Source organism: Hippoglossus hippoglossus, chromosome 1 (assembly GCF_009819705.1).
Source record: "Hippoglossus hippoglossus isolate fHipHip1 chromosome 1, fHipHip1.pri, whole genome shotgun sequence".
In the NCBI taxonomy this organism is placed as follows: Eukaryota; Metazoa; Chordata; class Actinopteri; order Pleuronectiformes; family Pleuronectidae; genus Hippoglossus; species Hippoglossus hippoglossus.
This window is the reverse complement of record NC_047151.1, coordinates 16474890-16502275: the sequence shown is the minus strand read 5'-3', so window position 1 is coordinate 16502275 and position 27386 is coordinate 16474890. Positions and strand designations below refer to the sequence as shown.

At 43.9% G+C, this 27386-nt stretch overlaps 2 protein-coding genes across 4 annotated transcripts; one reads left to right on the top strand and one right to left on the bottom strand.

Moving 5' to 3' along the window:
* The first annotated feature begins 221 nt into the window (after positions 1-221).
* polq (polymerase (DNA directed), theta) lies at positions 222-15626 on the top strand. The gene is made up of 36 exons (XM_034582653.1): positions 222-544; positions 706-778; positions 867-1327; positions 1414-1655; positions 1840-2016; positions 2111-2241; positions 2334-2490; positions 2999-3110; positions 3204-3405; positions 3512-3653; positions 3933-4079; positions 4179-4391; positions 4494-4636; positions 4796-4985; positions 5327-5475; positions 5657-5850; positions 5935-6059; positions 6506-6749; positions 7225-8740; positions 8855-9620; positions 9708-10508; positions 10716-10847; positions 10929-11131; positions 11716-11923; positions 12009-12202; positions 12298-12426; positions 12510-12684; positions 12828-12945; positions 13451-13551; positions 13640-13722; positions 13815-13916; positions 14021-14132; positions 14384-14508; positions 14622-14757; positions 14854-14960; positions 15196-15626. Exons 1-36 carry the CDS (start codon positions 477-479, stop codon positions 15307-15309), a joined length of 8292 nt encoding a protein of 2763 aa, XP_034438544.1. The 5' UTR covers positions 222-476; the 3' UTR covers positions 15310-15626.
* Positions 15627-15782: 156 nt separating this feature from the next.
* Positions 15783-26573, bottom strand: uba6 (ubiquitin like modifier activating enzyme 6). 3 transcript variants are annotated; one of them, XM_034582676.1, is made up of 32 exons: positions 26499-26573; positions 25903-25994; positions 25698-25792; positions 25571-25599; positions 24771-24865; positions 24510-24621; positions 23820-23900; positions 23391-23513; positions 23169-23292; positions 22756-22859; positions 22597-22659; positions 22033-22109; positions 21806-21872; positions 21551-21694; positions 21207-21353; positions 21037-21117; positions 20865-20942; positions 20568-20749; positions 20115-20220; positions 19905-19994; positions 19730-19810; positions 19500-19628; positions 19365-19416; positions 19188-19251; positions 19020-19089; positions 18850-18921; positions 18636-18759; positions 18349-18542; positions 18030-18157; positions 17843-17930; positions 17634-17728; positions 16915-17496 (listed from the first exon to the last, which is right to left on the bottom strand). In XM_034582676.1, the coding sequence occupies exons 2-32, from the start codon at positions 25941-25943 to the stop codon at positions 17355-17357; spliced, it is 3078 nt and encodes a 1025-aa protein (XP_034438567.1). In that variant the 5' UTR covers positions 25944-25994; positions 26499-26573; the 3' UTR covers positions 16915-17354. The 3 variants fall into 3 exon arrangements, with proteins under 3 accessions (XP_034438558.1, XP_034438567.1, XP_034438574.1); XM_034582683.1 differs by having other exon boundaries at positions 17355-17496; positions 26503-26546; XM_034582667.1 differs by having other exon boundaries at positions 15783-17496; positions 25903-26515.
* Positions 26574-27386: the final 813 nt, after the last annotated feature.

Below are 27386 nucleotides of genomic sequence, written 5' to 3'. Positions count from 1 at the left end.
AATAATAGTCAATCACTTTCCATATACTTTACTATTAAAAGTTCATAAACAAATGTATATGTTGCTGAGAATCACTTATAAAGTCTATAAACCATATGTTATTATTATTGTTATTATTATTATTGTTGTTGTTATTATATTGCTATTATTATTCTTATTAGTAGTAGTAGTATTATAAGTAGTAGTAGTAGTAATATGATGCAGTATGCATAGGAACAATCGCATTCGAGCATTTGTTCCGTCGAGTTGTTTTTTATGTAACACCGGGGCGGAACGGCGGACTTTTTGATTTCAGAAGCTTCAGCGTTGCTAAACAAAAAGACAATGTTTATACTTAGCTTTCAAAATAAAGACTTATTTATAAAATAACAATACAACGTGTGTTCATGTTGTTAAACACAGTTTATAAACTTACGTCATGTTGACTAACATCCAGCTTCTCACACGTTTGTTGGAACCAGCGCAGCTTGTTCACTATGAGCAGGTCGGGTCCTCCGAAGAGGAAGAGCTACCTGGGTCAGCACCAGATCAAGAAGACACAAGGGTGAGTCACAGTTCTCACTTCATACTGTTAGAAGAATCCTGACCAGGTTCCTCCTGTTGCTAGGAGACGTCTTAACATATCATTTCTATCTAATGACAGAGAAACAACATTGCTATTTATGCTCATGGATCTAAACTGCCAACATGTATTTTCCTCCACAGCCTCCATGCTCCTGAGGAGCCTCTACAAGGAGACAGACCGTCAGACGACACAGACAGCAGAGACAGCCTCATGGTGAGTGTGACAGCATGACCAAAGGTGTTTCTCATTGCTTTTTAAAATATGTCACATCACAATCAACCTGTATTATTATCTATCTTAGAGTGGAGGTGCAGTGTTCCCACTGGGAGAATCCACATTAGCACTTGATGCAGAGTTGCTTCAGGTGCTGGACGCTGTCGACCCTGTGAAGCCTGCAGCTCGTCCAACACCAGTAGAGAGAGATGCACATGAGGAGCCAGCGTCATCGGCGGCCTTTGGCCCTGCACACTCGCTTGCACCAGTTGGAGACAATAAGCGACAGAGTGACAGAGGTCAGGGACCCCACAGAGCCCCCAGCGCCCAGGAGAGAGTCTCTTGGCGAAGTGTTGATTGTAAGAGACCAGGTAGGACGGCTGAATGCAAAGATCTCGCTCAGAAGCTTCTGTTCAGTGAGGATTTGGAGGAGGCAGAAGGCGCTAAGAAGGGTTCAGAAAGAGACCAGCCGGTGCCTGCATCAGCCGACATTAATGAGCCACCATGTCGAGAAATAAAAGACAGTCAGCGAGCAGGCAGCTCCAACAAGTGAGTCTGAACTCGCATCATCGCCCAGTTTTTCTTTTCCATACTTTGCTGTTTGCAAATGTCTCTCGCTCTCTGTGTTTCAACAGGCAGAAGGGTGCGCCCAGAAGAAAGAGCCCTCCTCTTAGTAAAGAGGAAAGTGGATCAAGTAAGAACGCTGCCCCCCCTCTTGATGTGTCCAGAGACTACATCTTGTTCAGCCCCACGCGCCTCACAGCTGCCATGAAGCGGGCCAAGCTCCAGCAGTCGTTACAGAACCAGTCGGCCTCTGTGCTCACAGTCCCCACTGGATTAGAGCTCAGTTCTCTCAGTGACACCTTACCTCAGCCAGGTGAATCATTTTAAGTATTGTCATGAAATCTTCTAGGTTGACATATGCCCAGTTTGTCTAATTTTACCTGAAATATATTTACATCTGTGTTCTCAGAATAGACCTTGATGTCAGAGCTCAAACTGCCACCAGTGTCATTTCATGTCATGTGTAAATGCAGAATGTTCTTTGTGCTCTGCTGTAGGCATTGCCCTGTGTGCTCCATTGAACCAAGCTGAAATGCTGCAGTTATCCAGCTGGGGTTTGCCTAAACCCGTCCTGGAGCGCTACCAGAAACACAAAGTGACTAGCATGTTTGAGTGGCAGGCTCAGTGCCTCACTGTGGGACACGTGCTGCAGGGAGGTAACCTGGTGTACTCCGGTAAGAAAGAGTTACAAAAAATGGATTCAAAGTTTAATGTCTATATTGTAGCTCCTTTCAACACTAATCTCTTTATATTTCTATTCTTTTTCAGCTCCCACTAGTGCTGGAAAAACTCTGGTGTCGGAGCTGCTGATGTTGAAACGTATTTTGGAGACTAAACGAAAAGCTCTCTTCATTTTACCTTTTGTCTCTGTGGCTAAAGAGAAGATGCACTATCTTCAAGTGAGGGAGACGTGGACAGAATTATATATTATATCTAATAGTTGTCTGTGAGTTTACCTCCATCTAAAAGACTTGTGTCTCTGCACCTGTAGAGTGTATTTGAAGAGGCAGGAGTCCGTGTGGAGGGATACATGGGCAGCACTTCAGCTGCTGGAGGGTTCAAAGCACTGGATGTGGCTGTTTGCACCATAGAAAAAGCCAACTCTCTGATCAACAAACTCATTGAAGAGGACAGTATGGGTCTACTAGGTAATATACTGCATATGTGGTAATAGAATTTTGATTATCAATCTTTCGAGTCATTTAAATGTACGTGTTCTTTCACTGTACCTTTAGTACATTTGGATATGTGATGTTAGTCGGACCAAACAAGTCTTTTGAAGACTTCACCTTGAGATCTTGAAAATTGTGTTTTGTATTTTTCACTATTTTCTAACAATGTTAAACAATAAAAAATCTTGATCTGCTAAAATTGAATGGCCCATGTCCATCCCAACCAGCAAATTTGAAGTGAATCTGTTCAGTAGTTTTAGCTAATCCTGCTGACAAAGCAAAAGGACAGGGGCGAAAACATAGAAGCTATAACTGTTTAATGCAACATCCCTGAAAGTGTGTGTGTGTGTGTGTGTGTGTGTGTGTGTGTGTGTGTGTGTGTGTGTGTGTGTGTGTGTGTGTGTGTGTGTGTGTGTGTGTGTGTGTGTGTGTGTGTGTTCAAGAATATAGAACATAAAGTTTGAGGTTGTTTTTGTGCTTCCAGGTATGGTGGTGGTGGACGAGTTGCATATGGTCGGGGATTCTGGAAGAGGATACCTGCTCGAACTGCTCTTGACCAAAATCCGCTACATAGCCCAGAAGCAGAACACCACAGGGTCCGTCTGTTTGACTGTTTGTCTTGTTGTTGACAGTGTTTTTACAATCCTGTTAATAGATTAGTAATTCTGTCTGTGCATCTCCTTCCACAGGTCTTTGTCTGAGGGTGTACAGATAATAGGTATGAGCGCCACCTTGCCTAACCTCTCCCTCCTGGCTAGCTGGTTAGGTGCTGAGCTTTACCAGACTGACTACAGACCTGTACCCCTGCTGGAGCATCTCAAAGTGGGCTGCAACATCTATGACAAGAGCCTCTCCGTGGTGCGACAGTTCACCCCGGCACTCCACATTAAGGTGATTGGGATGGCCGGCTCCTCCAGTGTCCGGTTAGGATGATTGAAGCATACTTATCTCATGACTAGTGATATAATCATGTGCTGTGTTCTTTCCTGCTTTAAAGGGTGATGACGACCACATAGTGAGCTTGTGTTATGAGACGGTGAGTGATGGCCGCTCTGTGCTGCTGTTCTGCCCCTCGAAGAACTGGTGTGAGAAACTAGCAGACAGTATCGCAAGGGAGTTCTACAACCTCAGACTCGCTGGTATGAGACTGATTTTTAAATTCATTCACCCCGAAAGTCCCCTTATAAAACCACATTTAAACTCACTAGATACACACACGATTATTTTAATAAAGATTCATGAAATACTCTCTGAGAAATCAAGGAGAAAAAAAGCCCTACCTCACAATGTTAAAGAAAGTGAAAAGAAATCCTGAAGAAACAGGGGTGACAACATAACCTCCTTGGCAGAGGTCAAATTTGCCTTCGGTGAATATTGTATAGCGAGGTGATTTATCTCTCTCTATCTCTTTCTTTCAGATGGTCAGGGCGACACTAACCTCAGACCAGTGTCTTTGGATCAAGAGGGACTAGTGGATGTTTTAGCCCAGTTGAGACGAACTCCTGCTGGGCTTGACTCCATCCTCCAGCGGACTGTGCCATGGGGCGTGGCCTTCCACCATGCAGGTGAACACGCTCATAGAACCCTTTGACCACAACAAACTGGGGGCTGAACGTCAGGGTGATTGTATCCTGCTGCGCTGATGTTTCGTATTCTCTCTGCAGGGCTGACATTCGATGAGCGCGACGTGCTGGAGGGAGCTTTTCGTCAGGGCATGGTCAGGGTCCTGGCCGCCACCTCTACCCTCTCTTCAGGAGTTAATCTCCCAGCGCGCAGGGTCATCATTCGAACCCCGACTTTCAACGGACACCTGTTGGACCCGCTCACGTACAAACAGATGGCAGGACGAGCAGGGAGAAAAGGAGTAGACACTATAGGTATGGACTGGTCTTGTATATTTGAGCCCACATCACGTGATGAAATTAGATACAGACAGCTCTCTTCCTTGGTATGATGTCATTTTGTTGCTCCTCTTTCAGGTGAGAGTGTGTTGGTTTGTAAGGAGGCGGAGCGTCAGAAAGGCATTATCCTCCTCACAGGTGCTCTTCAGCCAATCAGCAGCTGTCTGGTGAGAAGGGAAGGGGAAGGTGTCACCACGAGCATGCTGCGAGCCATCCTGGAGGTACGATGGATATTTACATTAACACTATCACTTACAGGATGTATGCTAGTCTTTTTCTGATTATAAGTCTTCAGTGCAGTGACAAAAAAACAATTTCTGCCTCATAAACTCTTTGATTACAATTTTTTTGTGCCTAATTCATATCATTCCACATCACAGATCATTGTTGGCGGCGTAGCCAGCACTCCACAGGATGTGTCATTGTACGCTTCGTGTTCTCTTCTGGCTGCCAGCATGAAATGTGACGGCAAATCCAGATCAGACGAAGGGACCAACAAAGGGGCTATTGAGGCCTGTGTTGAATGGCTGATGGATAATGAATTTATTAGCATCCAGAAGGAGGGAGACGGTACGGACACCATTGCCCAAGTGCTATTTTATTATGTGCCATGCCACGATGGAAACAGACCTCTAGGAATCAGACTGACCCTCTGGTAACAGCTGATATTTCACAAACAAATTACATGAGGATAGAATTTTAAATGTTTCACTTTTTAAGTTAATGCAGTCAAACAGATGCATCTGGATACACTGAGCACTACTACCACAGAAAAAGTGTTTGCACATCACATGTAGGTGCAAGGCTACTGTAAATAAGCACACTGAATCCCAAACTCATATCTTACTAAAGTTTTCCTGCAATTTGGCGAGAAAAAAAGATCTGTTAAATATCATGTGTTGTATCTGCAGATGCAGAGGAGCGATACTGTCCCACTCAACTCGGCGCTGCCACCCTCTCCTCCTCCCTCTCCCCTCCCGAGGCTCTGGGAATATTTGCAGATCTGCAGCGCGCCATGAAGGGCTTTGTGCTTGAAAATGATTTGCACATTCTTTATCTGGTACATTTTATTTATAACTTTCTCTCAACTTTATTCACTCCAGATTATCCCTGAACCCTCACCACTTGATTCCTAAGAGTAACTAAATGTTGAGTGTAGGTTTTGAGCCAAATTACCCCTCATCAAACCAATTTAATCAGTCCCCATAAGCCGAGTCATACATGATTCTTTGTCCTCACAGATCACCCCATTGTACGCAGAATGGACGACCATAGATTGGTATCAGTTCTTCCGTCTGTGGGAACAGCTCTCGTCATCGATGAAAAGAGTGGCAGAGCTGGTCGGCGTCCAGGAAGGTTTTCTCGCGAGGTCCGTCAGCGGCAAACTTGTCGCCAAGACAGAAAAACAGCGTAGACAGATGGCAATTCATAAACGGTAAAGCTCACTTTGATCTTGATTGCAGATTGACAAACAGTTAGTTTTAGAGATTAACTTCCTGTCTTTGTTGTCACTATCCAGGTTTTTCACCACCCTTGTACTCCAGGATCTGGTGAATGAGGTGCCGTTGGGAACAGTTGCTTCTAAATACAACTGCAATCGTGGGCAGTTACAGTCTCTCCAGCAGTCTGCTTCTACTTATGCAGGTACATGCTGAAGTCAATGTAGAGTACACCTACAGAGTTTACATTAAAAATGGAGTGTAGTAACAAGTGTAGTAACTTGATGCAGGAAGCAGCTGCACTTCAGAATAATGTATATACAGAATAGACTTCATTCCATTAGCTGATGCACGATATACTTTCTTCAGAGCTATATACTGTATTCATCGTTCATTAGTGCTCATGCTCATTGCATCAAGTTACCATGAGAGGGTTCACGAGGATCGAGTGTGTAGACTTTGTAGGCACGTGCTTAAACGTGGCTCAATTCTGTCTGGGTGAGAGTCCATATTAAATTAACCCACACAGACACGGCAAGAAACCCTAAGAAAGCCAAAGCTTAAAAAGAGACAATTATTCAATGACTTTAAATCAATTGCTCAGTGCTGGAGCTTCCAGAAACAGTCTGTTCACTTTGTGCTGCCCCTCAGGTATGGTGACAGTGTTCTGCAAGCGTCTGGGCTGGCACAACATGGAGCTGCTGCTGTCCCAGTACCAGACCAGGCTGAGCTTTGGAGTCCAGAGGGAGCTGGTCGACCTGGTCAGAGTCTCCCTCCTGAATGCAACACGAGCCAGAGCGCTCTACACACAAGGGCTCTGTACTGTCGCTGAACTAGCCAGGGCCACTGTGGCTGACGTGGAGAAAGCCTTAAGGAATGCAGTCCCATTCAAGAGGTGCGTGTGTGTCTGTTGCAGTAATGTTGGTCCCTTTACAATGATGTAATTGCCGGACAGAGTCATTTTCTTTAGATTATTCTAGCAAATATAAGCATCATAATATCTGTAATTTTGTCCACACAGTTAAATTAGATTTGTTTCAGTATTTAAAAAAAATAGTAATAGCTTTATTTATAAAGGTAAAATGTAAATATTATCACCTTTGAGAAAATGTGTCCTCACACTTACAAAAAAGTAGTTTGACTACACAAATGTAAATATATATATATATTTACAATGCTATATATATATATATATATATAAAATAACCCTATATATATATATATATATAAAAAAACTAACATATATGTACTCATACTCAAGACAAATTCCACTTCTAAATCAAAGCAACTTTAACATCAACACACCAAGTTTTAATCTCCCCGAAAAATGTTGATGCCCAAATGTAAAGTCAACGGTGTCTGTTCTTCAGCTCCAAACGTGCAGTGGATGAAAGTGAGATGGAGGCGGTGGAGAGACGGAAGCTTCGCTGTGTCTGGGTGACAGGTGGGCGGGCCCTGACGGAGCAGGAAGCAGCCGACGAGATTGTTTCTGAGGCGAGGCTCCTCCTCCGGGAAGACCTGGCCAGGCTAGGAGTTCAGTGGGACCCGACGACACTTCCTCCTGGAGCTCCTGGTGTCATCAGCCCTGACGACCATCACAGCATTGACTCAGTAACCTCATCTGGCTCAAATCTCAGGTCACACGAAGCGCAGGGAGGTAACACTAAAGACGGCCAGGAGGGAGGCAGGCCCAAGAAAAGTAAGAGTAAAGATACTGGTGGACGTAGAGAGGAGGATTATAGAAGTGAGAAAAGAAAACAGGAGAAACCAGGAGGTGAAATCAGGAGAGAGCAGGGGAAGTCCAATCCTGCTGAGAAGGAAGTAAACAAAAAGTTTGAGGTGCACAGAAAGGAAGATAGAACAGACCCTGAAATTATACAAACAGATAATGAGATGCCAGTGGAGAGTGGCAAAGAAACAGAAGAGAAAGCAGAGACAAATAAAAATATGTCCATGGCAAATAAAACAAAAAATCTAAATGAAAAACTAGAAAGACAAACACCCATGAGGCCAGAAAAAGAAGAGGAAGAGCCCCAAAAACCAGGGGAGAAAAGTGAAGGCCCAGTCTCAGGTAGACCAGTGGGTCAGCAAGCAAAGCAGCCCGTTCCTGAAAGAAGTCTGACACAGGAGTTGGCGGAGATTGTATCCAGCCCTCTGCCTCGGTCGCTGCCACATCCACAGCCCACGCCTCCTCCAAGGCCCCCTCCTCGTTTCAGACCTCCGATATCCTGGGTGGAGGAACAACGTAGTGTTTCCACAAGCACTTTAAAAAGAGACGGCACCACAGGGGGTGCTGCCTCACCTGTGCAGCAAAGTAGACAGAAGCACTCAAGGGCTCTAAGCAAAGTCCTGCACTCCATACAAACTGACAAATGTGCCCAAGATAACGTAGAGACTGTGCGAACATCCCCCCTGAAATCAGCCGACACCTCCGGCCCTGCAGTCCAGCAGGCGACTGCTGACCCCGTGCAACAAACTCCTCCCTCAGTTTCTGCCCCGACAAACGGCGCTGCATCAGATCCTCCATTATTCTCTCCAGAAGCCAAGCGAAGAAGGGTAGAGGCCGGAGAGGTGGATAAGTTCTCATCTCCGGAGCTGTACACGGGAGATGAGGGAGATGTTGAAAAGGGACAGGAGAGCTTTGGCGACAGCTTTGAATTGGACACTCAGACAGAAAGAATTCTCGTTCAACAGTCATACCAATACAGGAATGAAAAAGGAAGGAATCAGAGGTTAGAAACAGAAAAGACAAAAGAGGAGGGAATGGTAGAGACAGTTGTCGAGCTGGAGGGAGACAACGGACTTGCCCCTAACAACCCATGTCCCAGATTCAATATCTCTATTACAGATAGCCAGATGGAGCTCATCCTCAACACCAGCCACCAGGTGACTCATCGGAATCATTTACAATAATTATGATTATATATGGACTGCAAATAAGAAAAACAATTTAATCATGTGCTTTGCCTCTTTAATAAGGACATGCTGTTGTTTTCCCAGATGTCTCCTGGTCCTGGTGGCGGTGATAACATGGATGAAGGTAAAAATGAAGGTGGTGATGATGATACTGACGTCCCTGCTGCCAATCAGGTTGCTTCTGAGAGTCCTAACAGAAGCAGCAGCTTCCTGTTCGACAGCCTGTATGACAGCGCCCTGCTGGCTGGTCTGAGCCCACACCACCAGTCAGACGAGGAGGAATCTGATGGCCAGGAGCAGAAGTGCCCCCTTCCATCGACCCAGGAGCGACGACACAGTGAGCTCCTCACCAACCAGGAGGCTGATAAGCAGGAGGCAGTGCAGTGGGGCGAGTCCTCCTTCAACCTGTCGGAGTGGGGCGACTCGCTGTTTGTGGGCGAGCATTTTATGAAGAGGCAGAGCTTATTCAGGCATACGGAGAGAACGCAAACAGAGCAACAAGGCCGACATCAAGCTCAGGAACCCAACGCAGAGGAACAGCTGTCAAATTCTCCATCCGAACCTGGTCCGATACAAACACAACCTCAGCGCACTGCAACTCAACGTGAGCGTGACAAGGACACAGCTACAGCTAATGACAATAAAGCAGGTGGGAGACAGGGGGGTGAAAGTGGAAAACAGGAAGAGATGGAAACAAACATGAATGTTTTATTTGTAGATAATGCACCTGAAAGAAATCTTAATTGCAGCCCTGATTTACAGGAGATCTTTGACCGTTGGCCTAGTATGTCTGACCAGTCCTGGCAAAACACTAACGCAGGCCACACAGCCACTCAAACAGCCGCTGCTGCTCCTGCTGCTGCTCCTGCTGCTGCTGCTGCTCCTGCTGCTGCTCCTGCTGCTGCTCCTGCTGCTGCTGCTGCTCCTGCTGCTGCTCCTGCTGCTGCTGCTGCTGCTGCAAACACAGAAACTCCAGATCCACCTCAGCCCTCAATACAGGGCAGGAACACAGGAAAGCTGAATGTGCAACCTGCTGCTGAGAGCGAATCTCAGTCGGCACAACCCTCCAGACACGACGCTGAGAATATCACAGAGAGACCAGGATCTGCTGGTGACCTCATTCCCCCCACCCAGGAAACGCCGCCGGTCACCCCCAGAGTAAAACTAACCACCTCCTCGGTCCAGTCGCCTCTCACCACCAAGCCCCTGAACCAGTCGACCCCCTCAACCCTTCCTCCACGGAAACAGGCAGCCCGGAAATGTCGTAAATCTCTCACAGGACACAGTAATCATCCATCAGAAGCTACCGACACTAAACAGCCCAATTCTGATCGGAGCCACAAACACCAGCTGGAGAAAACAAAATCTTTAACTACACTTCCTGAATCCGAGCTGAGGTCTGTTCAATGCTCAAAACCCAAACCTCTGCTACACAGCGACCAGCAGCTCAGCCGTCCTCCACAGGGCACTTCTCCGTCCTCTCACCGACCAAAGACTCCATCTGATACAGAATCGCCAGTCGTTGAAGGCTTCACTCTTCAGCTGTCCCAAGAAGCATCACTAAATTCCAGCAACTCTGGGTCTTTCTCCATCATAGACGTGGCGAGTGACAGGGGCCTGTTTGAAACTTTCATCAGAGAGTGGAAAACTAAGGAGCGGTACTGTCTGGCGTTGGCCTGTGAAAAGAGGGAGCGCAGAGAGCAGCCTGAGGAGGAAATAGGAGGGAAACACAAGAGAGGTAAACATAGAGGTGACATTTAGCTGCAGTAAAATGTGATATTGATTGATAAAAAGCACAGTTTTACACCCCAAGTTGACTTAATCTACCAAGCACAGTGCAGATAATCAATGTTCTGCATCTGTTTACCTTGTCACCTACAACACAAATGACTGTAATACCCTAAATAACCCATGTCCTCATCCATGCGTGTGTTCATCTGTGCAGCATCAGCAGCTCATCAGAAGCTCAATGGTTTTCCAGTGAGAAACAGTGATGGACTGGTGCTGATTGGACTGTCGGTCTGCTGGGGAGCAAGAGACGCGTACTACGTATCTCTGCAGCAAGAGCAGAGCAAAGGTATCGACACGCACACGCACGTTACTGCCCACAATCCAAATGAAATGTTCCCTTCATTCATCTCGTCTGTTTAACGCTCAGGTTTGAGCTCCAGTCTGGCTCCTCCTCTGCTGGATGAGGATCTGCCAGTAAGTGAGAGGCTGGGGCAGGTGAGGGCTTGTCTGAGTCGGCCATCAGAGGGTCCCAGTGGGGTAGTGGTTGTCACTTATGACATCATCCAGGTGTACAAGACGCTGGTACTGAGCTGTGGCATCAGCTTGGAGGGAAGCTGTGAAGACCCCAAGGTGAGAATACGGAACTCATACATGCAAAGTGTCCATTCACATGCAGATCTTTGTACTCATGCAGAGTACAAAAGCTTTGCATTGAAAGCCAGGACCTCAGGGTTTAAGTGACCAGAACAATCCGGATTCATGATCAGACATAATAGATTAATAACTAAATAAATGTGGAAATAGCCACAGAGATGAGCACACACACACACACACACACACACACACACACACACACACACACACACACACACACACACACACACACTCCTGCAGACAGTAGAGAAGTTCTTCTAACTTCATTGTTGGAGAAGAAGCTACACCCATTTATCCAGGAACAGTCAGTCTCAGTCTTCAATCATGAAGTTTCACCTCGTTTTAATAGCATCAAGTAACTAATTAAAACCAAACTTATCATTAAATTAGCACTTGAACAAACATCAGTGTGCTAAGAGCTATGTAAATTGACAGAAACCATCTGATTTGAAGTGTATTTTGACTCATTAGTTTGTTCCATGTCCCATCCACCAACATGTAGGAGGCGGGTTTATGTCCTAAACTTGCAGCTAATCGACTGTGTTGAATGTTCACCACAGGTCGCCTGCTGGCTGGTGGACCCTGGCAGTGAGGAGAGGACTCTGCCCAACATGGTGACTGTCTTCTGTCCTGAAGAGCTACCTCTGCTGGATGGACTCGGAAATGCACACGCACACTGTCCCCGTGTCAGGGCAGCGACCAAGAGCGTGCTTGTACATGCTGTCATGAAGCACGTCAGCGGCCTGCTGGAGCAGGACGGCATGCTTGGTATAGAGACTGTTAATCGTACAGTATTGTAGCAGTGGACAGAACTGTGGTAAACATCAGTGGTTTAATGTTTTGTTTGTGTCAGATCTATTCAGGAGCATTGAGATGCCTTCTCAGGTGAGTCTGGCTCTGTTGGAACTGAATGGAGTGGGCTTCAGTGCTGAAGAGTGTGAGAGACAGAAACACGTGATGCAGGCCAAACTCTCCACGCTGGAGTCTCAGGCGTACAACCTGGCTGGACACGGCTTCTCCCTCACCAGTGTCGACGACATCGCGCAGGTTTGACACGTTTACTTCTCGATCCCGACAGTGTTTGGGAACCAAAACTTCAAATTCACTCAGAGTTACAGTTTCTCCAAACATCTGTATGCTAGGTTTTGTTCTTGGAGCTTCACCTGCCTCCAAATGGTGACGTGGGCGGATCAAAAAGTAAGAAGACTCTGGGCTACACCAGGAGAGGCGGTGGCAGAGTACGGCTTGGAAAGCAGTTCAGCACCACCAAGGTGAAACTGCTTTGCATTACACAACATTATTGGGGAGATTAAACACCCACAGTGTTTAAACTAAATAAAAAACATGTTGGCAGGATGTTCTGGAGAAGCTTTGCCCCTTGCACCCGCTGCCAGGTGTGATTCTGGAGTGGAGGCGGATCACTAATGCCCTGACCAAAGTGGTGTTCCCCCTGCAGAGGGAGAAACAATATCATCCTACACTGGCCATGAACAGAATATACCCCATCGCCCAGACACACACAGCCACAGGTAAAGCTCATAGACAACCGATAAATATGGAATGTGTTTCACGAGGACACAACTTCACTTCATTGGTGAATTATTTTAGTTTAGCACGTTTTATTTTGCAGTGAATGTAAAACATGCAGTGACCGAGCTCATTCTGCTGTCAGGTCGAGTGAGCTTCACTGATCCCAACATACAGAACGTCCCCAAAGACTTTGAGATCGACATGCCCACGGTGGTGGATGAGAGTCCTCCTTCACAAAACGGCTGCCAGAACAAACCAGGGTGGGTATGAGCTATGAGCCAGCGCTTCTCAAAGTGGGGGGTTGGGTGGCCTCCAGTATGTTCTGAGTAAGAACTGTAATTCTAGTCATAACTTCCTCATATATCATTTTCCCTCTGGTGGATAAATCTGTCTACCTGAGAAAGAAAAAAGTACACTCCACTCAGGCTCTTACTGTGTTGATAACTGCAGACTTTAAATCCATTTTACTTTACTCCTACCTTTTCAGAAACACTGAGTCAATCTAAATACTCCCATATTGTTATAGCTTTACTTCATATATACTCCAATGTGGTTATATCATAAATATTGTGTTTTTGAGCTTCTGCATGCAAACACTACAGAAGATACATCATGTAAAAGGTGAATGTCAATATAAAAGTAAATTTGTGCATTTGTCAATCACAATCAGAGGCAACCTCAGAGGCGACTGGTTATTCTAACCGTTGCTGGAGTTGAAAGAATTAGATGCATTTTCTTTACAAAGCTCATACTGTTCTGTTTCAGAAAGAAGAGACGCTCTGCGGTGCCTTCAGTTACAGCTGGAGCTGCAGGACAAGGCCCGACTTTCTCCGTCAGCATGAGACACGCCTTTGTACCGTTTTCAGGTGACTATAATGATGTAATTGTCTTGAGTTGGTCTGTAACTTCAGTGTCTGTTGTGTGTCAGCCTTGTCTTTTTGCACACCACTGCAGGAGGAATGATCTTAGCAGCTGATTATTCCCAGCTGGAGTTGAGAGTGTTGGCTCATCTGTCCAAGGATCAGCGACTTCTGCAGGTCAGTGGTTCATAGTGAACAGTAAGGAACCCTTGTATGTTAAACATGGATACGCAGGTAAAGAAACGACGGAGCCTCTGTGTGCTCACCAGGTGCTGAATGGAGGAGCAGACGTGTTCCGCTGCATCGCCGCTGAGTGGAAAAGTATCGACCCAGAGACGGTGAATGACAACCTGAGACAACAGGCGAAACAGGTACGAGGCAGGAAAGAGATGAGAACCACAGGCATGCACCTAAAATGGGAAGCTCACCAGCGCGTGTGTGCGACATGTGACATAATGTGTGTTTGTCTTTGCAGATCTGTTACGGTATCATTTACGGGATGGGAGCCAAGTCTTTGGGGGAACAAATGGGAGTGGAGGAGAATGATGCAGCCTGCTACATAGAGAGTTTCAAGTCCAGATACAAAGGTAGACACATTTCCATCTCTGCTTTAATCATACTTATACAACTAATGGCTCAGAATGTATTCAATACCTGATTTTAGATATGTTTGGTTTTAAAATAAAAAAATTGTGAGTGTATTTAAATTTTAGTTTCAAAAAGTGGGTATCCACAAATACCTCACCAGATATTGTGGAACGATTAATACAATTGCTGCCCACATTATTTCAGTTGAGTTGATGTTTCACTTTGTGGTGTTTGTTTTATTATGTTTCAGGCATCAATGCTTTTCTTAAAGAAACTGTGAAGAACTGTGTAAAGAACGGCTATGTTCAGACTCTGAAGGGCCGCAGGAGATACCTCCCTGGAATCACTAACACCAACTCGCACATCAAAGCACATGTAAGCGAGCCGCTCCACCACAACTTCCGTTTATTTATAGGCTGTGAAATACATGTGAGTTTTTTTTTTTTTTTTGCTCATAACATCAGTTTCTGTCTTGCTCCCTCCCTCAGGCAGAGCGTCAGGCGGTGAACACGACTGTTCAGGGCTCAGCAGCAGACATTGTTAAACTCGCCACCGTGAACATCCAGAATCGACTGAGGAAAACATATCCTGCTGCTCCCGCGTCTCACCAGCACACACTCTCAGGTGACACACACTTTCACCGTTCTCACACCACACACACACAGTGAGAGCCTGTACACTAATCCTGTCTGATAACATCAATGCTGTTCTGTTGTACAGCCAGGAACCAGAGCAGGGCTCGGGTGTCTCACCTAAGAGGAGCCTACTTTGTCCTGCAGCTGCATGATGAGCTCATCTATGAAACCACAGAGGACGACCTCATCCAGGTATGGAAATGATTTACTGGATTGTCAGTTACTGAATGTATATTAAATGTAAAGAATATACAGAAATGTATATTACAAAAATAAACTAAGAGACATCACATGACCATTTTTCTTAAACGTAGTGCATTTCCTGCACATTTCTTTTAGGCCAATTTAAGAAACAGGACAGCACAGTCTGGAAAAGACCACATGAATACATTTAAATTATTTTTTTTCTCCCAAAACCCTTCATCAGGTTGCTCAGATAGTAAAGAGAGAGATGGAGTCGGCAGTAAAACTGTACGTAAAGCTCAAGGCCAAAGTCAAGGTGGGACCCAGCTGGGGGAACCTGCAGGACATCGACCTGTAATCACAATGTTTTAATGTCTGATACCAACATGTAGTTACTGTAGTTCTGTGATGTGTAAATAACATGATCTGTGAAAAATATTTTTAATGAATACACTTACATTAATGAAATGTATAAATATAAGCTAGCCATGTTTGCTCTATGAACTCTAAATGAACTATTGAATGTATTTATAATTCTACTCTCTGGTTTACGGTGTCAAAAAAGTATAAATATGTGAAAATAATAAAATTTTATTTATTAATACATGACATATTTTATGCAAGATGAATTTCTGTTATTTAATAAATTGACAAATGAATGGTTATTTTAACAATCTATTAATGTGTTGATTAGTCATTTTTGTCTATAAAATGTAACAAAACAAATAAATGTTTCACTTAAACAAAATATTCAGTTGACTGTGATATGACAAAGAAGCAGCAAAACTTCTAATGTAAGAGATTAGACCTAAACAATCGATCAGAAAATAATTTCAATTATATTTTTCTGTCGATCGACTTGTTTCAGCTCTACTACGATGAAATTTAAAACGAAACAAAGACTTGGAGCGGCGCTTGTCTCAAGGACGTCCTGAATTCTCACATTTTATTGGACCATTGGTTGAGTTGTCTGTCACAAGAACATACATCATTATCATTGTAGCTCATTAAAACTATTTTGTTTTACACTTGACATTCACTGCACAAGAAGTGTTGTCAGTATGAGAGACACTTTCTTCTGCCAAGAGAAATTCACCACCTCTGGTAATGGTCAGAGACTTGAAGATGTCTGATAACCTCTAATTATAGAAACCGGATTTTTTCATTATTCAATGATTCCATTCAAAACTACATTAACATTTGTGTTAATTTGCACAGGCCAATGAGGACCACTTCCAAAGTCCTCTTAACAGCCTTCTGAAATTGAACAGAAGGGCGACGTACACCTCCAGCTGTTGATTAACCAGTGAACCATGACTCAACAGAGCTCAAGACAGGCTCAGTTTGACACAAAAATGAGAAGTAAATAAATACACGGCATGGACACACACATCCATAAACAAATGCAAGAAATACATTAACAGCAAAGAATTTGTTTTCTTAAAAAAAAGGTGTTTTAAAAGAGTAATTCCAGAAAATGTCTGTGTGAGAAACAGCCATTGAACTTTATTATTTAACATGGTTTTCCCAAGTGTGTTAACGAAGTGGTTACCTAATGAAACAGGTAAGACGAGCAGCTACAACTAGAGGTGGTTTGACCCGCTTTGTTAAGTGCACCACACATCACCTGCATCAGCTGACTGGGAGGCAAAGAGTCGATGATGATGAAGCTCATCGAGATGCAGCGGTGTGTGTTGCCCTTTAACCTTTGAGCAATACCTCGTGATATACATGTGTTTTTATGATGCACTCAATGTGATGATGAAAAGAGAACAATCACTGTCCACTGACCTGATGCACCTTTAATTTAAAAACAACAAATACTGGCTTGACCTGTTGCTATGAGGAGAGATGACTGACAACTGGATAATTATGTTGTCAGCAATATGTTCAAACCCAAGCAGAGGACTCTGAGGAAGAAGAAGACACGATGCCTACAAATCCACTTCAATGCTCCGGCAGTCCGAGCAGATTTAAAACAGATATGAGACTCATGGGTCTTTATTTGGGGAGTATGCAGGTTTCTGTAAACATACTTTTTAGTCAGACTCACTGCCACAAACAGAAAGAGGTTATTTATCAATTAAGGCATCGACACAGGCAGAGCTGTGCATTTCACCAGTAGAAAACAGAACAGAGAAAATATATGTACACAGGTACAGTTAAATGTTACTCGAGCCGCCTCTTGTTCCACTGGCTAGAAAAACTGGGACCAGGACTCGCTTCTTCTTGCTCCATGAAGTACAGGGGGAGAGGGCTTGTGCTGGGGCCAGGAGCTTTGCCCTTGTCAGATAACATCCTGAGGGAAAGCTCTTGGCCCCTGGCCCAGGTTACTGGGGCACAGCAATTTACAGGAAGGGAAGTAAGGACACAAGAGGTTTAAGGACGACTCTTTGAAAGGTGTCATGGCGTCTCTCCATCCCGGCTGAAGAAGTACCTGACGGGAGGACCAGCGAGGTCCTCGTCTCCATCTGCCTCCGGAGCAAATGACACCGTCAGGTCGACATAGCGGCGGTCCACTGATGGCTTGATCAGCTTCTGCATCCTGCAGAGAGTCAGAGTTAAAACAGTCGGTACATTGTAGACAACAGGTGTATTTCTGAATCATTTCCAGCACAAAAACAAAATCTGAACAAAGATCAAGGTGAGAAAAAGAGACTTATTTTCAGGTAAAGCACTCACGTCAATTTCAGTCTCTTTGAGTGTCCAGGCATCACAGGCACATAGAGCATTTTCACACCATGGACAACCATAGTGGGTTCGATTCCATACTTCTCCTGTCATAAAAAGCATCAACATGTTATTTGACACCACAGTTAAGATACATTAAAATAAGTGGTCAAAAACCTCAGGATAATCTAAAGCAGTATAATACGAGTAATGTTTCTTACTCTCACGGCATTTATCAAGTCAGACAGAGTGAAGTCCTCATGGCCAAAAATAGTCCAACAGTCCCAGATGGAGAAGTAGATGTCGTCCCTGGGAAAGACGTCACACAACTGTCAGCTTGCAACTGGAACTTTGTGGTGATGCAGCATTAGTGAGGTGTGGTGGCTAAAAGTGTACGTTAGCTCTTACCTGATGAGTGTCCGTTTGACTGGTGCAGGCTCGGTGAGCACCACTACAGGGATGGCCAGGTTAAAGAAGCAGTTTTTGAAAGATTCAAACCCGTAGCCTCCAACCACCTTGATCAACTCGAGGGCCACCTGAGTACATCGAAAAACAAACAAAAACATATAAAAAGAGCAAATAGACAAAAATGCTGAAATCATGTTATCAATCATTAACACAGGATGGCAACATCTCAAACATGCATGTCTGTGAATTGTAAATTCAAGCCTTTTCTCAATACACTTCTTGGAAAGACAGACAAAGTGTGCTGGGTCACTGCTCTCACCAGTCCAGCCACAGCAGCCGTTGCCGTGGCGATGGCAGGGATGATCTTGCCAGCGATGCGTTTGGTCTTGAGTCTGTCGGCCGGCTCGATGGAGTACATCCTCGCTCGGAGCGCAGATGCTGACGTGACATAGTCCAAGTGGCCGTTGCTGTCATCGTCCTTCTCAAACTGCAGCAGCCGCATCTGCAATCTCTCTACAGAGAGATCAACACATAGGAGTTACCACGAGATATAATAATAATAGTAATACAACATCTTCAGTGTATATTTATTAATTATTCATGTACCAGGGGTGACGCGGTCAGCAGCTATGGCCTGCTCTAGCTGTGTGATGGCCTCCCTCTCCTCATGACTGCTTTGAGGCATCTTCGTCTGATCAGGCTTCCTTACCGTCTCGTCTGTCTCTATACACTGGAAGGGACAGATCCACAACAAACAACAACTTCAGGATTCCTTGTTCTACATTCCGAAATCAAGGAGCAGATGAGTGGAGGAGCTTACTTTCTCTGAAGGCCTGTACTCAGGAATCTTGACATCTGAGAGAATCCTGGCCACTGCCTCTTTGGAGAGGTCCTGATAGATGGTTTAGGTTTAGGTAAAGGTAAAGGTTTAGTCAAATTAGTGGGTTAAGTGCATTTGAGACAGTGTGTGCTTGAGTGCAGTTGACCTACCTTTTCTGAGTATGGGATGTTATAAATCCCTGCGAAAAGCCGAGCAGTGCTGATGATGAAAGTGAAGTGCCTGATGGGAACAGAGGTGGGTTTGGCAAGAGGCTCAGATGTGAAACACAAAATAAAAAAAGAGGCTTGAAGTGTAATATGAAATAATGCAGCACTTACAAAAAGTCGTTCAAGTCGAAATCAATGGGTGCTGGAGGTCTTTTAGGGGATTGCCAAAACAAACCTAAGGATGAGGACAAAGATTTCACTATGTACATACATTTTATACTGTAGTTACACATAGGAAATTACTGTGAAATAAATTTAGAGGCAAATGTGTGTTTAATAAAAACTTACTTCCATCTTTTAACCTTGTGTCCAGGGGGAAAGAGTACAACAGTTGTAGGGCCTGGATGAAAAGAACAGCAGAAAACAACGGTTATCATGTTGCACCATGTTATGAGTGTGTATTTTCAGGTAGCGATTTATTACCTTTCTCTTGAAATACTTTTCAAACTTCAGACGGGCTATAGCAACGCATTGTTCCCATAGGCTAGGTCGTCTGCTTAGCAGCTTAATGACCTGAAATGACGCCTCCAGGCTATCCCCTACCTGCATCCTCTGCAAACACACAAACAAATGATCATTCAAATCCATGTTTATTGTATTACATTAAAAAGGTTATAGAAAAACTTGATGCTTAATGCTATACAAAGTCTTACCTGTAGCACCGCTTCAGCCGAGGAGTGCGTCTGCCAGAACAGGTTGTACACGGAGGGCTTGTGGGCAAATGCATTTTCAAACTGCGTAAACCCATGGAAATAAAAATCTAAATTAGGACGGTACACAGACAGATACTGCGGAAAATGAAAGAGGGATTTGGTCAGAAAAGCAAACCTTGTCTCTGGCCCACTGGATAGTGTGCTCGATGACAGAGGGGAAAGATTTGAGTGTGCAGAATGGGATTTCCTCCTCTGGGGGGTCTCTCTGGAAGATATATATTTAAGCATTGTACTTAGAGTAAAGTCTGTGTTTGTTAAGTCACTGGAGATGAACAATGCAGGAACAAAACTGGAGCAAAGAACAAAAATATGCTTTCACACTCACATGGCTATTGTAGGACTCTGTCAAATTTGGCACAATGATTTCTGTGTGTCCTTTAGTTCCCATGGTACCAGAGTCAAGGAGAGGTCTCTGATTAGATACACAGCGACTGGAAATTAAATGCATGCAGAAACACAACATCAGTACTTGGCTAAATATCATTAGATCACAGGAAGTACAATTACTTGAATGCTTTGAACAGATACTGAACACATTAATGTGTTTTTGAGCTTTAAAATAAATTACATAACTGATAAAAGAAATTAAGGCAGGTTTTAATATCATTTTATTATCACATTTATAAAAAATATATTTTCATTTATGGACTGAAAATTGCTCATAACGCCACCTAGTGTTCCAAATAGTCTTGGACCTTGCAGGGCCAGTGCTTACATAGCACTACCGTCTGAAGTTGAAGATGAACTTCATTAACACTACATTAACATTTGCACCAACCTGTCTACATATCTCCGGGCCTCCACGTTGTCCAGCGCCGTGACCACCAGGTTCATGCGGCAATAGAAGGAGTCACTGTAGATATTGTCAGTAGCCGGACACACCTTGTTGAGGTGAGCATCCACCTGCAGTTCGGGGTTGATATCGCAAGTGGCTTCTGCCGCTGTGGTACTCTTCGGTTTCTGAGACAAAGAAGAAACAGGAGTATGAGTGAGTGTCTATACAGCATAGTGAGTGTTCTGTGATTCATGTAATTTAATATTGAGGGTACAGAGGTGGAAAAGGATGTGTATTCACTTGTATATGATGTGGTCTGAAGAGAAACTGCCTGTTGAGGTTGGACTTTTCTATGAGGTCCGGGTCTGTAACGCACACCTGAGGAAGGACAGATGCAGTCTAGTTAGTTTCAGTAAATTGTAGAGATGCAGTAAGACAGAGGAGAGCAAACAAAAAGGGAGCGAATGCCCACCTCTCCTGAGCACTTGGCCAATCCAACCCCAAGCAGAGCAAAGTTTTTTAACATCTCACAGCCTATGGCACCACAGCCGACCTGGAAGAGAAGAGATGACATTTACTCAAACATAACCTTCAACTTAATGCAACACAAAAGATACCATCAAAAAGCTGAGAGAGTCTTACCATGAAGACTCTGAGCTTGTGCAGTTCAAGACACATAGATTCACCGATGCAAGCTCGTAATCCGTCATACCGGTCGCCCCTGGGAATGAACTCCTCTGCAGTCAGAGACTGAAGAGGCCGAACAACTTCGATGGCATCAAGGTAAAACTGAACAGAGATAAAGTTAACAGTTAAGTTATATAAAAAAAGATGCAAAATGCTGAAGAAATATTTGTAAAAGCTATTAGAGTTAATAGTTCCCATAAATGTGTTGCAATAGAAACGGAATAGACTTTGCTATTGAACTGTAAAAGCAACATTTGGCCTTTGAAAACAAGATCTACTGTTAAAATTTGGTGACCTACCCATTGCTGTAGTGGCGCAAACTTCCCTGTGATGGCCTTGAGAGCTTCCTGGCTGGCTAGGCCTCCTACAGCTGCAGCTAAAGGTGGAAGAGTTCCCATCGCCGTCCTGGACAGGCAGCTCACCAGCTCAGCATTAACAGGAGCCTGGGAGGAAAGAAGGAGAGAGGAGGAAGGAAAAGCAATGAGTTTTCATCTCTGCTGGGAATTAAAGGGAAATTCAAGCACAGGGATATAAAAACAGAAGAGAAGACTCACTTTGTTCCTCAGAGTAGCGTTCACTTCCTCAGTTAGCTTCAGTAAAACCTCAGCATCTTGTAAACACCTGATGGCATCAAAGTAAAACTGCTCACAACTGAACATGAAACATTTCAACACACTGAAAACCACAGCCAGGACCAATGCTATCGTCAGGTGCAGGAGTACAGAAAGAATAGCAGCAGATTGGATCTAGACATTGAGCAGCAGAGAAATACTGAATTTACCCGATGCTGGGAAGTCTGCTGTGTTGCTCCTGGAAGGTGTCCAAAGCCAACATGGCTGCATGGATCTGAAGAGGAGCCTGATAGGTTGAATTAAGAAAAGATTGTGAGAAAACAATTGGCTTTACAAAAATAATAGGCATTTGCTAACTTGAGTATATATTACACAGCTTGGTTAACATAATAAGACTAAATTAATTAGTAATCTTAGTGATCGTTTTTCTGGCTTCACTCGTATATACAACTCTAAATAAGAGGGTTAATATAAAAATAGAATAGAATAAACTAAGAAGTCAGATTATGTTACTGGCCTGTCCAGATGTGTGCTTGTTTTACTTTTTTAATATAATGTGATGCTTCAATTTTTGACCAGGTATGGATCCCACAGTTATTATGGCTCCATTATTCCTGAGCATCCAAACTTATCCTGTGGAGTAGGACATGCTGCAGTGTTTATGCTTTTTAGTGATGTGTCATGTTTGCTTTGCCGTAGAACTGGGTTAAATCTAACTGGCCCCCTGACCTCACTTCGCAATTTAGTCTCCAGGAACAGCTTCAAACACTCACCTCTGGTTTACTGAAGTCTGGTGTCAGGACATGAGGATCACACAACTGCCGCTCTATCGTTTCCTGAAATATAAAAATACGAAGGTGCTCAGGATGTTCAACTGGAAACACACATTTGTTTTCAGGTTCAACTGTGATGTTTGATGTGACTCTACTTACAAATGTGTATGTCTTAGGGGTTTTCACCAGGAAAAAGAAACCACCATGTGCATATGGTTGTAATTGGGATGTATCTCCTATTGCATAACTATGAGGGGAAATGACTGATAACAAACACACACACACCAAAAAAGAAACAAACATGGCTTAGGTTAGATCACTGTACTTTTGTCACCAATACAGAAAATCTCTCATCAAATCTGCTCTTGGAACAACTCAAAATGGGACAGAAATGAAAGAGACAGCATTGGTTTTACGTCAAATAAATATTACGACTATATTCTTAATGTTGGTTGCATCTCAGATTTTTCAGGTATGCTGGTGAAATAGATTTACAATAATACACTTACAGAAAAGGCTCAGCAAAAAACTTTAATGTACTGGAATCATTATCTGCAATGTTGACATAATACCTGAGACCTGTCGTGCAGTGCCGTTGAGTTCCGCCATGCCATTGACCTCTCTGAACACAACACTCTGGCCGGTCTGTAGGCCGTGGGGTTGGTTGTCCATGCATGTTACCACTCCTGGACTGTCCTAAAGGGGAAAGAGTCAAGAGAGGATTTGTTTAATGTTTAGAGTAACAATAAATTTAGAATAACAAAATGCCAATTCTACATGTTGCAGAAATCTACCTGACTGATACTTTGGATGAAAATCTCCTTGGGCTCCTCTCCTGTGGGATCAGAGACCTCAAACTCTTCCCCGAAATCGCAAAACACCCGCACACAGATGCCGTAGGCGTCACAACCAATGAACTGGCAGGGAAGAAAATGCAACAGTCTGGTTAGTTTACAGGAGCATGTGTGTCTGTCCGCTCGTGTCTGTCGCTCACGATCACATGTATTTAGTTATTAATCGATGATCAGGATCAGGATCGTTCTTCAGTCAGGTTTCGTCTCGTGTTGTGCGTGGCAGGGGGTGTGCGAGCAAAATGTTTGACTTTTTTTCAAGCCCTAATACAGGCAGTGATAAATACATGACTGTTTGTGTGTTCCACATCCACAAGACATCGTTAACTCGTGCTCTGTGATGTAGAACCACTGTAATGACTGCAGACTTACTCTGATGGGGGGTTGTTGTGAGTGGCAGAACTCATTTACTCTCTTCTGTAGGTTCAACCTGGCTTGGGTCATGATCACACACTGCAGGAGAGAGGAGACAGACAGACAGAGATCAAATGTTACCTTCAGTCTGCAGCAGAGTCTGGACAAAACAAAGCCGATGTTAATTAAGGTTATGTGAAATATACAAGAAAATGACAGTCATTTTTCTAGTTAACAAGTAAACAGGTGATGCGTAGAGCCACTGAGAAAGACTTTTATGAATCCAAACTGATCACAGATTATGTTCTACATAAAAACAACAAGCTTTACAGCCACATTTCAGGTCTAAAGCATTTTTCAAATTAACATATAACATGCAGGGGCAAATAAAAGTAAGTGAGCCCTTTGGTATTATTTCCATCTATGTGTTATAGATTACAATGTAGTTAGATCTCTAACCAAATACATTTGAATGAACACACAACGCATTGTTTTCTTCTTGTCCATATTGAAAACATAATTCAAACAAACATTCCCAATGGTTGGAAATCGCTCGCTAATGACATTCGTAAACCTGGAGTCCAGTCAATGAAAAAAGAATGAAGTTGTATGTTTAAGCCACAGGTGATTCCACATTGGTCACAGTGGGGCCTGCAGGAAAACTATTTTACTGACTGACTAAGAACAACTCATTCACAAATGTCTTACCTGATACTGGCTAAGAAAACTGAGATCAGTGTTGTCATCCAGGGCAGAGGAGGACATGTCAACATGAACATAGGGGTTCAACTCTGCGACCCGAGGGCAAACCGCCTCCACCCTGAGGATGGATGAAAACTTTTATTAAACAATCTAAGCAAACAAGAGATGTATAAGGGTTTGCCTGTATATAAAGATCACAGTCCGCGTGTGAGTGTGTGATATTTCTCCATGCGAGTATAGTCTGTCCAGATGTATGTTGTATATTACCTCTTTCTGCTGTTCAACACATCCTCTTTGCGGATAAAGAAGTTGGAGCCCAGATCCCAGGTCTCACATTGTTTTGTGTCATGAAGGGTGACTGCCTGTACACACACAGAGCACACGTGTACACAGAGACTACAGCTAAGGCACTGGAAGGACAAAGGTCCTGATCAGACCTGGTATAATCATCCGTCCTGCGCTTAGTTTGCCTATTTACACCTGGTATTGAAATGGGCCCTGAATGTGTCTCACTTCCCCACTCTATTAGCAAATACACATACGTCATATTATATTATATTAACCCAGAACAATGGTTGTGTGTGTGTGTGACAGCGTCAGCGAGAGAGAACAAGAAGAGTCAGGAGGTGATGAATGAATCAATGAGCTGCAGATCTGCTGTGAAGTAAGATTTGACCAATTTACAAAAAGGAACAATCGTTAGGTGGCCGTCAGTGTTGATATTGTGGCCACAAACAACTCCATATATGGGCAACGAGAGGGGTAAAAATAGATTTGATGAATTGTGAAACTGTAGTGGGTTAGAGGCGTGAGCTGAGGAGGCGTGTTCCTTTAGATGTGGCCCAGGACGCATTTGCGTTCACTCAGCGAAAATATGTGGCTACACGAGTCCCAAACCACCTCGGAATGTGATCGGATCTCAGGACCCATTCGGGTGCATTCACACCTCTACTATGTGCTGATCACTTGTGATGGGATAACTCAGGACAGATGTTAACACCAGGGCTGATCGGACACTTAAACATTATATATTTGTTGGACAATCACATTTCAGTGAGGGTGCGTACCTTCACACCGGCCAGGACGATATTCTTTGCTGTAAAACCAGAAATCAAGTTAATCACCCTCAAATCAGTTGGCAACAACTATATGAATACATGCTGCTGAATATCTTTAAAGTGCTGTGATGGTTACCTATCTCCACTCCCAGTCCTCCCATTCCACTGAGAAAGACTGACGACTGGGCCATCTGGTGCATAGCACTGTCTCCCAGCACATATCGCTGGCGACTGGAGGGGAAAGGAAGGAGCACAACACAACACTGTCATCTCCTGTCCGGACTCCGACGTGATCTGCAGCTTCTGGAGCAACAATAACAGAGTACACCTGGAAGACTCACCTGTAAAGAGAGTCGTCAATCTCCATCGGGTCTGCAGCCATGCCGGGAGGGGAGGAGGGGGGGTCCGAGTGTCAGAGAGGGAACGACCGCACCTGTCAGACAAATAGAAACACAGACCGTGGTCACAGACGATTTGAGTCAGTGTTAGCGGCTAAGATGGAAAAAAAAACAACGCCCCGCTGCCGGTTAGCTAACATGCTAACTGAGTCACACTCTGCGCGTTGTTGACCTGACAGCTGTCAGCCGCGCTACGAGCTACACAGACAACCACGAGCTAACACAGCGACGCGTTGTGACAGTCAGGGACGCTAGCTGTTAGCTCCCGCCGGTTTAGTCAGGAAATGTGCTGAGGAAAGGTTTAGCTCGCTACAGCTAGCTTCCTCGCTAGCTAGCTAGGAGCGCCACCGCTGCCGGGTGCCGGTGGCGAGGAAGAGGAGGACACTTGTCATAAACTCGTTCAAAGTGATGACACACACGTTAGGCTACAGATAACCCCCCGCAGAGGAAAGACGTGTCCGGTCTGATCGGAGAAAGCGTTCAGATAAGGTCGTTGTTCATGTTGTCTTTAAAGAAGAGAAAGAATCATAGGAAGCCACCTGCCAGTATGAGCGACAAGCTACAGCGAATGAATGGCTGCGACTGGTTAAAACCTGGACTGCTTCCGGGTTACCATGATCACATGACCGAGGTCTCTCTCACACACACACACACACACACACAATACTTTACTCGTGGATATTCTTACTTTCCATCCATGACTTTACACACCAATTGTATTTAACTTTTGTGTTTCTGCACATCACAATATGTCCTTATATTTATAAACAAAAATCATCCTGCGCCACTGCACTTTACTACTGCACTCTACTTTATTACACTTACGTACAAACCACTACAGTGAAAGGTGTATTTATGTAAATCTTTTAGTTTTATTCTATTGTGTTTTAAAGATATTTTTTATTCTCTTGTCTACCTCATTCTGACCTGCTGTAACAACTGAATTTCCTCAGTGTGTGTGTGGATCAATAAAGTTATATCATATCTTATTTATATTTATTTCGGTAAGTGTAGTAATATTAATCACTGAATTAAATATGTTAGCATTTCAGAGAATAAACCATTTTCACACGATCGCCTGTCCAAAAACGGTATATCCTGCTGGGGCCATCATCATGTCTTCTACGTTTCATTGATGGTGGCGCTACAACAACCGTCTAAAGTTTAAAACTTTGAAAATTCATAACAAATCAACCATAAGTGCAAAACTTTACAACTCTCCCCAATTTGTTGGCCCCATTAAGCAGAAACTTTCACACACTTTTAGTTGGCAGCAATTATGAAGTTCAATACTAGTAGTATTATTTGTTAATAGTATTTTAGCAATTTAATTAATTAATTATTGGTTGATTACAAGAATGACAAAGACACAAGACCATATTTTACATTGTTGTGAAATACCTGAATCAAAATAAAAGAGAAAAACT